Source organism: Trachurus trachurus, assembly GCF_905171665.1.
Source record: "Trachurus trachurus genome assembly, chromosome: 15".
Classification (NCBI taxonomy): Eukaryota; Metazoa; Chordata; class Actinopteri; order Carangiformes; family Carangidae; genus Trachurus; species Trachurus trachurus.
Window position 1 is genome coordinate 10,001,571 of NC_139906.1, and position 15,829 is coordinate 10,017,399.

Genomic DNA, 15,829 nt, shown 5'->3' on the forward strand with positions numbered 1-15,829 from the left:
TCGAGACTGAAGGAGTTTGTCAATCAGTGGGCAGTGAACAGTTTTACTCCTTCAACATGTCTAAAAAAAACTCTGCACAGTTGAGTATGTATCAGACATCGGCTGAATAAAAAGACTGTACATGGTTTCAGGACATAAATAAAGTTGGTGCACTGTGGCTAAGGATGACTCATTTCATCATGCCCAGCATCTATAATAAAATGGATGTGGAGAGAGAGACTTTTGAGATCTTGAAACTTGACATAAAAAGTTTAAATCCAGACATGGCAACTGACTTTCACTGGATTTGGTAAATGTTGTTTGTATTACAACAGCATATTAGCAAAAAATGTCAAACATATTGTGTGATTTAAAAAAAATTCTTGCTCCACAATTAATTTTCCTCTAATTTCCAGTGTAAAAGTGTTGACTTGAAATCTGCAGTGTATAGGTGCTCTACATCTTCTAATGTTAGTGTCATTCTACAGGGAAATAAAGACATTGATCGGGTTCCTGCTGCTCCACTCAGGCCTCAGTGTCTATTGACAACCTCTGAATACGCAACTGTTTCTGTGGCGAGCTGGAGGAGGATGGTAAATGTGAAATTAGCATTTCTCCAGCTCACCGCACCACTGAGCAATACCTTATCAGAGCCACATAGCTGTGACGGAGTCAGAGGTCCATATTTGGCCCTTACGGTTTCTATATAACAGTGATTCACTGCAGCTTAAACGTGCCTCAACACAGCCGAGGCAAAAACATGACTTACATTGGCAACCGCTGTACATTTACAGTATTATTTTCAATATATTACAATATATGTGCATTTAAATTTACCATAAAAAAGTCTAAAGTTTAAATCTGAGTGTGAGGACAGATTTGGCCCCGGTCCTGCAGCAGGTTGTGAAAACAAAAAAAAATGGCTGCTCAGCTGCACTTGAGCCAGGTGAGGACGGTGGGTGGTGAACACAAGGCAGCGGACTCAGCAGGTCGTGGTTCTGGATGTCCAGCAGCACAGATTCTCACTCTGTCACAAAGTCAAGGTGACTCACGGCGGGGGAGAAGTCCACTCCAGTCCGATCTGAGCGAAGCAGTAGAGGAAGGCCAGCATCGGTGGAGCCATGGTGGACCAGCCTGGAAGTACAACAGAAAACGGATGAACGCGAAGACTTCAATTCTTCTACAAGAGCTGCAGAGACATATTATAGAGAGTAAGAATTTGGTCAGTTCTCTCTTCTCTGCTCTACTGCGTTACGGTTATTTTCTGTTTTCTATTTATAGCAGCTTCTTCGAGGGCCGAGCAGCCAGGTAAGGACAGCTGTCTACTCTGCACCTCCTCCACAACTGGCTTGGCTCCAGATTATCTCAGTAACCTGCACCTGCACCCACAATGCTTTTCAATGGTCTATTCTTTTCTATTCATGTCAGAATCTCATTCACGTACTGTACACACACACACACACACATGCACAGCTGTATTGTCAGTTTTCTGTGAAGGTGACGTGTGTTGAGGCTTGCAGTGCCGTATTTTAATGATACATATTTTTATGGTAAACCGATGTGAAGTTTTGTTTTGTGTGGTTTGGCAAATTATATTTTGTATTCTTTAAAAGCAGCCTTTATGATGTTTCCAGTCAATTAAGGTAATTATTTATCTACTATAATATGAAATGAATCATCTTCAAGCTCACTTTTGAAATATTATGTAAATGCAAATTAATGATTCATAGCATTTTAGCCCGGGGCTCTGAATGCACCATGAGCCACGTCCCAGTGTTTTGTCTTTGCAGGTATGTACATTTCATTAACACCCTCAGCGTGAAACATATTTTCTATCCAGTCATCCAACCGCTGCAGAACACAAGCAAACACCACCAGCCAAATGTTATTAAGAGGCAAAACTACTAATTACCAAGCCTCAGTAAAGAGATGGAGAGTGGAAAAAAACTTGAAGCCTATTTCCTCCAGTTGCATGTTACTGTGGCTCTAATCAAACCGGGCTGTAATTAAACCGGTTTCTTTAGCCACTTGATTAGCAGAGTGTGTCGAGTTCAAATGAAGTGAAAAAGGCCGCGGGCAGAGCGGCGACTCAAGACTAAATACAAAGCTGATTAGTGATCAGAAGGAGCGCGCTGCTCAGCCAAGTAGAGACTGACAACTTGTAAGGTTCAGCTCCGATATTATAAGACAGATGGAAACAAAGGAGAACTCGCTGGTTTGACCAAGTGTGACCTTTTTTTTTCTTCTTTTAGCTCTGCAAGTGAGATCGCTCGAGGAGAGGAAACTTTGGAAACTTTCTTTCTTTGGGTCAAGAAGTTTCTCAATATTTGATGGTACTGGTTGATATTCAAGTGGCCAAGCAATGAATCCTGCTGACATGAGATTTACTGGTAATGATTGTTACAGTATCAGTTGCCATGATAATCCTGTAGTAAAACTATAATATTGTGACAGCCTTATAATATAACTCACATATCAGCACCAGACTAACAAGACATATCAGTACATTTTAAAAACAGAAAGAGGCTTAAAGTAAGTAAAACAGTTACTTCTGATGAAGAAACATTGTCGGACATGACTTTTAGACTAAGAGGACAGAGCCAAAAGTGGAAAACATAACACTGAAAGTACTTCTTTAGTTTATTGATTATATATTTGGTCTAGAAAACATCAGAAAACAATGAAGAATCAAGACAAGATGCTACTTTCTAATATCTTCGAGCCCAAGACCATGTCTTCAGCTCTTTCTATATCAGAAATATCCAAAACCCAAAGTTATTTGGTTTAATACAACCTTATACTTGAATAACGGAGAAATGGGAGAAATTTGCCTAATAATGGAGATAACATTAACTTGATTATCAAAAAAGCTGCAGATTAATTTAATTATGGTAAACTAATCGATTGCTTCTTCATTAATCACCTCAGCTCAGTGGCTTCATATATTAAGTAAAAGTACCGAGTGATGACAAATAGTTTGGAGTTTTAAGTGACTTCTTAATTTCAAGCATAACGATTGAAATTAGACAGGACGATCACAACATTTTTTATTACCGACACTATCATTTAATGCGATGACTCGTGTTGTTGAATGAATATGAGGCAAAGTGTCTTCTGCTCTGTTGCAGCCTCAGGACTTCAACTTCAGAGTGATCTTACCGAGGGACAATCAGGTGGCCACTTACACTTAGCTCCTCAATAAACATATACGGCTATAGACACACAGTGTGATTAGGAATTTGTTTTTCAGCAGAGAGGTCAGAGTGCAATTACACTACTGCCTGCACTTGTAAAAATCCCAGACAGGCTGATTTAAAAGCATTGATTTCATGCTAATGAAGCAAACCGCGACTCCCCCCCGGTGATTTATTACACAGACATCACAGACATAAAGAATGGCTTCAGGCATTTCTGGAGGATCCATTATTTCTCAATTTAAAGTACAAAAACACAATAACTCAGTGAAAGTGAGAAAAATTATGAAGTGGTTTGTTCAGATCCATGCATAACCACGTTAGGTGTTTATTTTTAGCACTTTAATGTTCGTCGTAAAAAGCAAACTCAGATTCGCTGTTAGTTTTTTTTTAGTTCTTACTCTGAATAATTCACAGCAGAAATGTTTCTTTCAAACACCCTGTTCTTATTTTTAGGTTTCTCTTAACTTATTTACACCACGTCTACAGTATTGTGTGTGTGAAAGGGGTCAGGAGTGTGAGAAGAAGCACTATGTTTCGCGCCGTTTGCTGTGAGCCCTGCCAGGCCTCCAACAAATGATCACTGTCACAATGAAGCTGAACTGGTGACTGGGATACGACCTTCGTCAGGCAGCTAAGACTCAACCCCGTCAGTTAATCTGAAGGGAACATGCCCTCGTTGGAAGAACAAATTGAGAAAAGGCTAAAACAAAGACAGTAGAGAACAGACAGCGTGAGACGAGCAACAAGTTTAAATGTGTCTCTCTTATTCAGAAGAGACTGAACCTTTCCAGATATATAATACTAATCTAATTTAAATGAAAGAGGTGAATCTTTTCATATTAACAATAGATAAAAAAAAATGATATTTGAAGAGGAGCACCATGTTTTAGCTTCATGGCCTCACAACTTTTGGTTCTGTCTCATGGCTCTCATTAACCCTGTTTCCTGCAGCAGGCAGACGCTTTCAACATTAAAAAAAAAAAAAAAAAGCTTTGATACACCCACTGTGCTCAACCTGCCCTGCAGCAAACAGCACACAGACAGAGTTAGCACCTCGCTGCCTGGTGATGACCACGGTGGAGCATTTAGCAGATATTTCCCTCAGCATTTGGTGGAGACAGAAACCAAAAAAAAAAAAAAAAACCAAGCTGCCCTGTGTCAGCTCAGTGGTAAACAGGCATCTGTTTGCTAAGATTGTAACACTCGTACCAACTTTATAAAGATGTCGGTGCTGTGTTTACAGCTTGTAAACACAACACTTGTTGTTGATTTGCTGCCTCTAAGTAGCAAAATCTCAAGTACAGCTGCTTTTAAATAACAAAACAAAACATTAACCCGTGCATTCTCATTCAGCATGAACGAACAGCTCCTATTAATAAATCATATGAGTTATATGATGTTGTATCGACCGTGGTGAAGTGAAGCTCTGGCTGCTTATCATGTGTGGACAGACTTGTGGAGAATCTGCCATCTTGCTTTAGGTACTAAATGAGCCAAATAAAGACACGGGGAGCAAAACAGGGACTGGCATCACCACCAAGCAGATGTCTCTCTATTTGGGAGAGTTTGCCCAAACAGATGCATAAAATGCTCCAGTATGACCACAGCCTCACCCATCCACCGAGGATGCAGCTATATATATACACAAACCTACTGAACAGCGGCATTTTTAATCGCTTTATTATATTTTATTAATGATTTTACTTTCAGTCTATGTCAGCTGGCCTCTCCGTTGCTTTAGATGGGCTACGTTTAGCTGGAGGACAGGCTGTGATGTCCGTAATGACTGATGCTCCACACCATTTAAAAAAAAAAAATACCAGCTGAAACAATCCTGCAAAATAAAAGGCAAGCACAAATCATATTGAGTGAGTGAGTGCTGTGGAAGGCAATTTACCTTGAATGAAGACACGCTTCCAGAAGACTCTGCCAACATGTATCCCCCCAAGAAACACAAGATTAGAGAGGATGAGCATGGCGGTGGAGAAGGCAGAGAGGAAGGCGATGGAGCGCCTTTTCATCGCCGGAGAGAAATTCTGCTCCTGGAAAAATCGGTAAATAAAGAAGTAAACTGCAGGAGGACCACGAGAGGTTTTCAACGTAAATCAGAGACACAATGAACTCAAAGCACCTGACTCTAACGATCTGTGTGACCATAAACTAGGAGGATGACACTGTACCATCAGATTTGATTTCTATTTTGGTGGAGCCAAGGCCAAAAAGCATGAAGAGCCTGGAGGAATCTATTATTGATGTATTGGAACGAGACTCAGATCAGTGTTTTTGTGAGTGTGGCAGTTTCTGTAGATGTAGAGATGGGAATCCTCAATCCAGAGCTGGTTCCTGTAAAAATAACCACTTCCAAAATATCCCAAACTATCTAGAGCTTACAGTATCAATACCTGTTGCAGAGAAAATCGATCAGGAATCGTTAAGGGAATTGCTAAAGAATCGGACCGATAAGCCGAATCCATAATGTAATTGGTATCAATATCACCATCCCCATCCCTAATTAGATGTGTTATTAGATCTGTTTAAATGTGCCTCTGGGTATTCTCTCTTATTAAATCAGATTATATGACCCCATCATGTCCACTCATCTTTATGAACCTCCCGTCAAATGTATTCTGCACTGGGTACTGTAGATGTTGGGTTTCACTCTTACCACGATGGGGTGGATAAAGGGTGAAGCGAAAAGAGACTTCAGCCCGTTTTCCACCAGAATCCCAGCCCAGTTCATCAGGGCCCAGTACTGTAGGTAGTCATGGCCGCCGTGCCAGAGACAGACGAATCCAAACGCGAGACCGGTGGATAACATCTTGTAAAGAGGGCCGTGTCGTGAGCCTCCCAGCGGCACGTAGATGTATCTGAAACATGAAAAAAAAAATGCTATTAGAGCAAGTGTTTAAAGCTTTCAGGGTCAGAGAGGCAGACACTCTCTCTATATCCAAGTCTAGGCTTAAAACCTTCCTTTATGACAGAGCTTTTAGTTGGGGCTGGCTCAGGTAGCCCTGAAGCATTTTATAGCTACGCTGCTATAAGCTTAGACTGCTTGTCTGTCTACAACATCTACTGCACGTCTGCCCGTCCTGGGTGAGGGATCCCTCCTCTGTTGCTCACCCTGAGGTTTCTCCAATTTTTTCCCTGTTAAGGGGTTTTCCTGGGAGTTTTTCCTCAGTGGATGTGAGGGTCTAAGGGCAGAGGATGATGCTGTGTAAAGCCCTTTGAGATAAACTGTTAAAACAGGCTATACAAATAAAACTGCCTTGCCTTGCCTTTCAGGAAGTTTAGAGTCAAAGAAAAATGACAAAGAAATGACAGACAGACAATTTAGTGATTTCATTATCTGGCTGCAGCCACTGAATGGTGCAGATGTAAAACAAAAGAGCACTGAAAATGGCGCCACAATGGCACCAGTGAATTGCAAAGAACACCTGTCGCAGAAATGATCATGTCACGTTCATTGATTTTCAATCAAAGAAAACGTTGCTCTGACGTCCAGTGGAAACAAAAACTGTCTTGTTTAAAATGCTGCAACTGGGATTCGAAAGTGGTTCCTTTGACGTGACAAAATACTCCTGACACATGTTTTAGATACTTTCTTGTTTTTGCATTTTAACCCATAAACTGAGGACAGACAGTGAAGTGAAATTAACATTTGATCCTAAAAAACAAAATTCAACCATATAGCTCATGTGATTTTACACCGTTGTACATAAATGAGATTATATTGTACGTGGTGTAAATATAGCAGCTGTGTACTCATGCAACAACCAGCCCACTTGATGTGAATATAATTAGTAAAGAATCAGGCGCACGTTGTGAAGAAGAAATGGTCTCAGATATTGTGAGAAACTCCATCGGTCCCGGAGGGGTCGACAGTCTCAACACGTTACATCAGTCCAACGCACGGACACACGAAACAAACATCACATCACATTCTATCTAAGTGTTGCTGAGCTGGGAACTAATTATCTCAGCCACCCTGTGGCTAATCAATGTTCCTGAAAGATGAGCCAGCATTTTCTGAGCCTTAAATAGAGTGGCCAGCTTGTCCATACTGGAAGATGAAAGTAGGTGCAAGAGCAGATGGAGAGGCACCAGAGCAGACTGAATACCTAAACATACTGAGCATCTATCCATCTGGTCAGATCATCTAAATGCAGATGGATTGGAAACAGATGTTAATCAAAATATGATAATTTTGAGACATTACATTAATACCTGCCTGCTGCAAACTGATGATGCACACAACAACAAGAGGGTTTTATAGAGTGACAAATATGAACTAGACTGTCAGGCAGCTATTATTGTTGCTGTTATCCAATCCATTTTATTTATAAAGCACAATTTTAAAAACACATAAAGGTTTCCAAAGCGCTGTACAGTAAAATAAAAACCATAAAACATAATAAAAAGACAAAATACTAAAGACAAAAGACACAATAAAACATAATAAATAAATAAATAAATAGACTGTCCTCCCCAAATAAAATATCTGTGCACATACTGTAAAATCAACAACCTACATGGTGTGAAAAGCCAAAGAAAAGAGGTGGGTTTTAAGAAGAGTTTTAAAATTAGACAGTGAGGAGGCTGTTATACAGACAGACTGTTCACATGATCTCTGTAAGTGCAGTGAGAACCAGAGTCGATTGCTCACCTTTACCCAATCCTTTCCATGCACCTATTTACTTATTTACAACTAATACATCCCAGTATTTGGGATCACACACTCCTTCTCAAACTGCAATAACTTAACGAAAAAACCACTAAGAGCTCTTTTATTGGCCTGTAACTGTATATATGTGAGTGTGGTGTGCAGGAAGGGGAAAGCGTAGTGGAATGGCAAAGAATGAGCCACTTAGCTGCCCAGGGAGACGGGGTGTCAGTGAGTTATGTGGAGCACATCATTTAACACCTACGCACTCATCTAGCCCTCTTCAGACAATTTCAACAGAATTTCAGAACTGCATTAAAACCTCTTTAAAAGCTCTTTCACAAGAAGGAACGCCGGGGCATTGTGTCATGGGTATCATTTCGCATCTGCAGCGGGATAATTGCAAGTGATGCCATTAAGCAGGGGAGAAAACAATTTCCAATAAACACAGATTAAAATAGAAAGTTGCATTTGCAATTTAAATTCTGGGATCTTGAGCAAATTAATTGGAGCCACAGCCACTGTCTGCTATCCGCCGTATTTCATTTTAAACTCGTCTGCAGCGTTTGAAAAGGGACATGTATAACACAGAACTAAAGAAAACAACCAGACACAACACAAACGCTAATTAGCGAACAATAACTAAGATGGGGGGAACATTTTCACAGAATATCACAGTAATCTCTGACAACCGTGCAACTGTAGAGCAAATGTAGCAACCCACGTCTATCAAGCCAAGCATAAACTCTCAATAGGCTGCATTCAGCCAAGTGTGCATCATTAGCAGACAAACTAATAGTGTGCGTTGTCCAAACTACAAGTGAGCAGACACATAATGCTCCCATTACGTATGCACATATTAAACAAGAAGGCATTTCTCTGGGGTGCGGCAGCAGTAACACAACACAGGAACTATTCAGCAACAACATGCAAGCTCATAATCATGAGAAAGCCTACATGCAAATGCACCGTCCTTGTCTATTATGATGATACAGCTGGAGAATGGCACCTTTTTCCTTTTTTTTTTAAAGGATATTCAACCGACAAGTTCAATGCCCCACAGGAAACGAGCTCTTCACAATAAGTGCGCAACAGTATGATTAAACACACTAGTTAAGACAGAGAAACAGAGAGACAGACGGACACATAGATAGATAGATAGATAGATAGATAGATAGATAGATAGATAGATAGATAGATAGATAGATAGATAGATAGATAGATAGATAGATAGATAGATAGATAGATAGATAGATAGATAGATAGATAGATAGAATTTGATTTTTATTAGATGACAGCTCTCACTTTTTAGTTCACATTAACATCTGAATTAGTCGGTCCACTGCTCATGAAGTGCCTCTTACCTGATGAGCCATCGATACAGCCCCTCGTCAAAGTGCCTGAGAGTGAACAAAAACGAATATTTGAGTCACAAATTTACATAATAATAATAATGATATAGCATTAACACCTGAGCTCTGGGCTTCAGAGAAACTGAGGAATGTGTCTTGTCTTCTTCCGTATGACGCATGTGTGTTTGCGTGGCTGCTCTTAGTCATTAAGAAGATTAGAAAAGCTGTTTTTCTTTCTTTTCTTTTCTTTTTTCCTGCTCTCCTGGTGTCTATAAACTGGAGCTGTTAGCTCAGTGATGCCGGTGGACAGCTTTATGCATTCCATCAATGTTGTCAACATTGGCCAACTCAGCACACACAGGCCGGATTGGAGTGCATCAGTGTCAGCATATTGGTCGAGCTAGTCCACTACAGGCGATGCATTTTAACTGCAAAACCAAAAACACAGCCGTCCAGCCCAAGCTTTTTTTGGTATGCTTGGGATTTAAGGCAGCACTGTTATTTACATTCAGGAGCAGAGTTATACTCTACACCCCCTTCCAATTTTATTACATGTTAGGAGGTTTGCATTTAATTGCATATTTGTTCTGTTTAACCTAATATTCACCACTGTATCAGGTACAGTACATAAACGCTAAAATTAATGCAGCCCAACACAACACTCCTCCAATAAATCCTGTCTTTATGAAGGTTTTAATGTTCAGTTTGTGCTTAGGTGTTAATACAACTTTACATTAGTTTTACTTTTGAATCTAAATTATTTAATTGCCCTTTATAAAGCACAAGAGAAATCAATAAACATTATTATTTTTTAAGGTTGCAGTCTGTGCTGCTGTTGAACTGGATTATAGAGGGAAGCAGTTGTTTTATTCAGCCTCCCCTCAGTGATATAAATAGGGTGGACAAAATAATAGAAACACCTGTCAGCATAATCCAATTCAGTTGAACGGCCCCACAACATGCAGTCTCCAGAATGATTACACAGCTGGATCAAGACAGTAAACACAAATGGTCTTAAACACAAACTGGACATTATAACCTTCATGAATGTGGAATTTATCACAGGACTGTATAACATTTGGCTAAGTGTAGCTATAAAACCTGACAACTAAGTGTATTTATAGCTTATTTGGAGCTGAAAGTCTATTTCTTTGTCCGGAAGTGTTGTGCGCCCTGGAGGACTTCAACAACACTAAAGTGGCCAAACAAATGGCACTATAACACAAAACATTCACTGCTGTGTATATACCTGAAATGTAAGCAGAAACATTGTGGTCTTTACCCTGTTTTATATATGAAGTCCTGCTGATTAAGCTGCTTTATTCCTGTGTAACAAAAACTGCAGCGGGTGTGTTTATTAACCTGAGCAATTGTGACCCCTTCAGCATGAACTGGGCATAGGTTTTTTTCCCCTTCTGCTGTGTAACAAAAGTATAAAATTGGGTTCATAAAGGAAGGAGTCGTCATGACAGATCATTTCACATTGTGGTGGGTGTGAAGGAAATAACTCATCATGGCATGTTTGTGAGAGAAAAGGAATACAAACTGAACCATTACAGAACCTGAATAATAAAATATCTTTCCTGTTTTATGTTGGACTGCTGGACTGTATAATTTACTCAGATGGGGAATTTTCAGTATTTAAAACTGGTACACAGGGCATTTTAGTTCTGGTGATTTTAAAATGCAGACTTTTTTGTTCTGTTTTGTTTTCTCATTTATCTCAGGACAGCTGCTGCAAATCTGTTTTTATTTAGAGGAGGAAAAAAAAATACTGCAAACTCAGACTCAGCCTCTGTGAACAAACCATTTCAGCCCCAGTGTCTAAGAATGATATAATGTTCCTGCTGCTGAGGTGACCTATTGCTCTGATTGCCAGTAATAACAGAAGATGAGACAATTCACCATGCCCAGTCTGAATCTGATTGCCGAAGCACAGTGTGCACTCGAGGCACTTCACATTACATGCACCTTTTCCTCATGGATAGCAGCGATGCTAGTTGCACCATTCGCTGGACTGTTAAGGAATTCTATTTGTATAATACTAAATTTAAGGCATCTATGTGATTTATGTGAGCTTCCACTGTGTGATCTCACCTCCACATCCCTGTGAAACTGTACATGATGCTGACACAAGAGGGAAGCTTCGGGGGAAGTAGTTTATCCAAAGTAGCCAGCATGGAGGGAAGGCCAAAGAGAACCAGGTACTTCACATAGAAGAACTGGACGAGGGCCAGGGCCAGGCCACCTGTGAAGCAGGGGAAAGGAGGTTTTCAAACAAATTTCTCATTTTCATGATTAAGGCGAGTTTTTATGGACCGCATCAGCCACTTGAATAAATTAGCAACACCTCCTGAAAACTCTAAGAGATGGAGCACTTCACAGCACACATGAGAAAAACTGGATTATGAAGCAAGAGCAATGAGTAAACCAGTAATCACCATATTTGATGGGAGTTTGAGAACCGACTAAATCCTGTGGGGGCAACATGATTTTAAATTCTGCATCTTGAAAACATGTTGAGTGGCAGGGAAACATTAAAGCTGAAATTATTCTGTGCATGAAAGCCAAAAATACCATCCAGCCTTAAGACTTACCCAAGGCCCAGGGAGGGAGAATTTCTAAATAGGTCTCATTAGACTGGATGGAGTGCATGTACATTACATGGATCATGTATTCTGCAATGCACCACCACAGTATGATCCGTGCCGATCTGAGGAACACGTAACGAGAAGCAGATTTGTCCCTGTCAGTCTCCTCGGTAGACCTCCGCATCTGCAGGTGGAGTAAGGGGAGAGCATGTTGTTAACAGGTGCTGGTTGACTCTTCCCTACCAAAAAAAACCCAAACCAAATCTACCAAAAGTACAAAGATTATACCAAAAAATCTGAAATGGCTCTCCTTACCTGTTCGGTGTAGTCTTTGTATGTGACAATTGGTCCATTGTAGAAAAAAGGATGATAGAAGGTGTATGAAAACAACCAACAGAGCTGCACAACTCCACCATGGTCTGATGGGCACCAGCAGTGCTCCAGGCTGAAGCTGATGAAGCGAAGTCCACAGACAGCAACACTGAAGAGCAGCAGATAGTATTCCTCCTCGGTCTTGTACCAGCTTCTCTGTGAAATTCAGTCAGAAGGCCAATTATTTTTAAAACATCCCTGGGACTTCATATATAAATAGTGTCAGTCCAGCTCTAAATATAGATTCGCTTTTGAAATTATTCTTAACCTAATAAAAAAAAAACCATTAGCAGCTCCCCTAACACTGATAAACATATGCTTAAGCTGAAGGTTAATGAGGCCTGCTCGACAAGCTTGGGAGTCGTGCAGAGGTCTGTCAGGTCTGTGTCACTTCGTCTACTCTAACTATTGTGACTGGAGCACAGTTTCCAGGCTGCAACTCTTGCCTGATGTGTCAAATACTGTGCAGGGTGTTTTTTTTAAGAGATGTAAAAATAAAAGTAGTGCAATACCAAGAGCCAGTTTGCATTATAGTCAATCAATGAAGAAATGAATAGATTTAAGGAGCAATAATATTTTCTGGTCTGTAATTAATTATGTTCAACATTGTGTTGTATTGAATAAAAAGCAATTCAACAAAATCTCACTTTGTAGATGTTGTTATTTCATTATCACTGCAACACAGGAGTAGGCTATGAGGACTGTTTTCCTTCCTGTTTTCACACTCTGAAAGGAAGATACTGAGCTTATTCCTCAGAAAATAGAAATGAACTGATAGATATGTATGATTTTCAAGTGATTTAATGTGAAGAATAATGTGGCTGAGTGGGCTTTACATACCTTAAGTATCTTGCACCCTCTTGTGTTCTTTGTAAGCATTACATTTGATGGTAAATGGTAAAATATGATTGAACTGTGACTCTCATACAACATCACATAAATATTGGTGGCCTTCATCATACTATATTTTCCTTGGATTAAATGACATTTTATTGCTTTATACACCTGTTTATGTGATTTTATAAGTGCAGAGATATGATAAGTAGCCAGAGAAACTTGTATTTTGTTGTTGACGCAGTAAAAGTGATTTGGCTTATTTGCATTATTTCTGTTCCTATATATACACACACACCCATAGAGATGCTGGCCGTGCAATAAACCCACCTGCACGTCTTGAAGTGGTTGGATCTGAATCGTAGAGAGCAGCAGCAAGTTACAAGCCCATGACAAAGCAGGTGTGCGCAACTGGGCCACTGAAAAGGACAGGGCCAGATGTACCAGCAGAACCGTCACACCTTTAACCCCCAACACACTGGTGGCTGCTAAGAAGCCATATACCGCGAGTGCCGGCACCCTAAGCTGTTGGGGAAACATGAAAAAATGTGTTGGACGGAAACATCTCTCACATAATCCACTTAACAGCTACAGCACTGAGGCAGCTGCTGCTTCCTACCTTGGGGTAAAAGATGTTGGTCAATCTTGATATGATGCCATGACCGGTCAGGGTCCACAGTAAAGACTTCTTCGCCCAGTCAGTCCAGAAACTCCACTCAAAGTCTAATGGGTCCTAATAAAAACAAGTTGCCTAACTTTAAAACACACTTGGCTGGTTCAAAAGGCACAATTTTTTGAATGAAAGGTGCAACATAAAGGTTCAGATGGGCCTTACCCTTTTAAAACCCCTAAGAAGGCCTTTTTCCAGCTGGAACCCTCTCCCTAACCCTGCTTCATGCTCTGAGGTACAACAAAAAAGAAACTAACTTCAGTTTTTATGCATTTTCCTCTCAATTTACTCACATATTAATCAAATATTAATGTTGGTCAATCGATATCTTACCCTTGGAGAACCTGTGCAGCTGGTAGAAAGAGTACAGATGTGAGCCAAAGGACAGTATCCAATAAACAAGGATCTCTGTCCAGGGCAGAGGAGCCAACTGGGCCTTGGATTTTGATGTCATCAGGATAAATCACTGTGCTATAGTGCACCTGAAATACAGTGATTAAGAGATATGTAGTTAGGTATTCAAATGAATAAATATCAGTGGTACTGTACTGTTCATTAAAAAAATTAAATACAAATATTTTTCTTTTTTCTTTAGAAAATCTGGGAACACATCTGTACAAATTGAGAGAGTAAACATGTATTAAAATACTTGAAACAGTGTAAACAAGCAAGGCGATGTTGCCAGGTTGGGCAGGTTTCTTAAATTGATATTTGGTTGTTAAACTTGTTGTGAGAATTGTTATTGTTGGGCAACTTTTGTACAATTAAGACTTTTTCCACATTTGAAAAGTCAGCAAATATACTGTGGGGTTTAAACATAAGTGAATCAAACATTGTAACTAGGGAGGTCAACAGCTGCAGCAGTTCAGGTAAGATACTTTATCAGCCCCTATAGCGCCCGATGTCAGTAATTTCTTTCATCAACTAACTTATGTCAGTCAACGTGAACACACAATTCGTTTTAGTGATGTGATCTATACTTATCAGTATAATTTTATTTTTTTGCACGTAAACGTTCATTTAGCAAAAAGGCGCAGCTCATGATAAAAGCAGAACTTGCCTGAGAAACAACACGTTTTAATGTTTTCTTCAGTATTTTAAGTAATTCAATCATAGTTACCAGTGCAGTCAATGGTCTGTAGCAATCAGGGACAACCAATAACGGACTCGGCTAACTTAGTTTTCCAAAAATGTTGAAAAATATCGCTTAAAAACAAGACGAGTGGGTCGGCACTCCCGTCAAACTGCGTTTACTTTCTATCAGTCAAATGTGGCAACCCTGCCGAGCGGACGGGGCTAGGTGAAGTGAAGCCAAACAAACAAACTCAGGTAACGTTACTTTTTACATCCTCTCGACATGGATGCGACTACTAACATCATTTCGGCGTATGTGTATGTGTGTGTGTACACGCTTTCGTGTTGATTTGGCCATTGACATTTTGTTTTATTTTCCCACATTAATGAGTTACCTGAAAACTTAAGCTTTCCTTTTCCTTTTCCTAGTTGAAGCACATTTAGCTAACGTTAGCTAAGTTACACACACATGCTAATCATTGAAATCATTGCAGTGTTAAGTTACCTAATAATACTGGGCTGCTGGTGTTCATTGCGTCGCTGTAAGTTGGAGACTGCACTGTCTGTCTGACACACAGAGACAGGGACATACCGCTAACTACACACTCCTGTTTCCAACATTCAAAGGGACTGGACTCTCCTTCTTTTCCCTGCATCACTAGTGTGGCATATTTTCCCCATCAGGGTATGATCGCCCCCAACTGTACCGGAGTGGCTCGTCAGCTTATGCCAGGAAAAAAATACTGTGTTTTTTTGTATAGCCTACTTTTACCTTAAACTGTGATTATAATAAAATTACATATACCGAGCTCTCAAACAAATGATTGCTTTTACTTTTGGTAGCCTACCTTATGATGCACTTTTAAGTAGGAGTAACTGTCCTTTTTAGCATCTTTGATATTCACTGACTGAGATGATACTCATGTTTACCTTGATATTTAACAGAAAACATAATGACTGGTTTACCCCTATCATTTTTGACTTCACAATACCATATTATTAACAAGACACATCTTATGTCATAGGCTATATGCTGCATTAATTTCTCATATTCTGCACTGTATAGTGTACATTTTTATAAACTATTAGTCAACACTATT

General features: G+C 39.9%; 1 protein-coding gene across 1 annotated transcript; it reads right to left on the reverse strand.

Moving 5' to 3' along the window:
* Positions 1 to 898: 898 nt before the first annotated feature.
* On the reverse strand, positions 899 to 15,275 carry hhat (hedgehog acyltransferase). The gene is made up of 12 exons (XM_083988080.1): positions 15,235 to 15,275; positions 13,989 to 14,137; positions 13,821 to 13,885; positions 13,605 to 13,718; positions 13,316 to 13,510; positions 12,095 to 12,307; positions 11,786 to 11,963; positions 11,286 to 11,436; positions 9,201 to 9,236; positions 5,842 to 6,043; positions 5,074 to 5,218; positions 899 to 1,113 (listed from the first exon to the last, which is right to left on the reverse strand). Exons 2-12 carry the CDS (start codon positions 14,107 to 14,109, stop codon positions 1,028 to 1,030), a joined length of 1,506 nt encoding a protein of 501 aa, XP_083844206.1. The 5' UTR covers positions 14,110 to 14,137; positions 15,235 to 15,275; the 3' UTR covers positions 899 to 1,027.
* Positions 15,276 to 15,829: the final 554 nt, after the last annotated feature.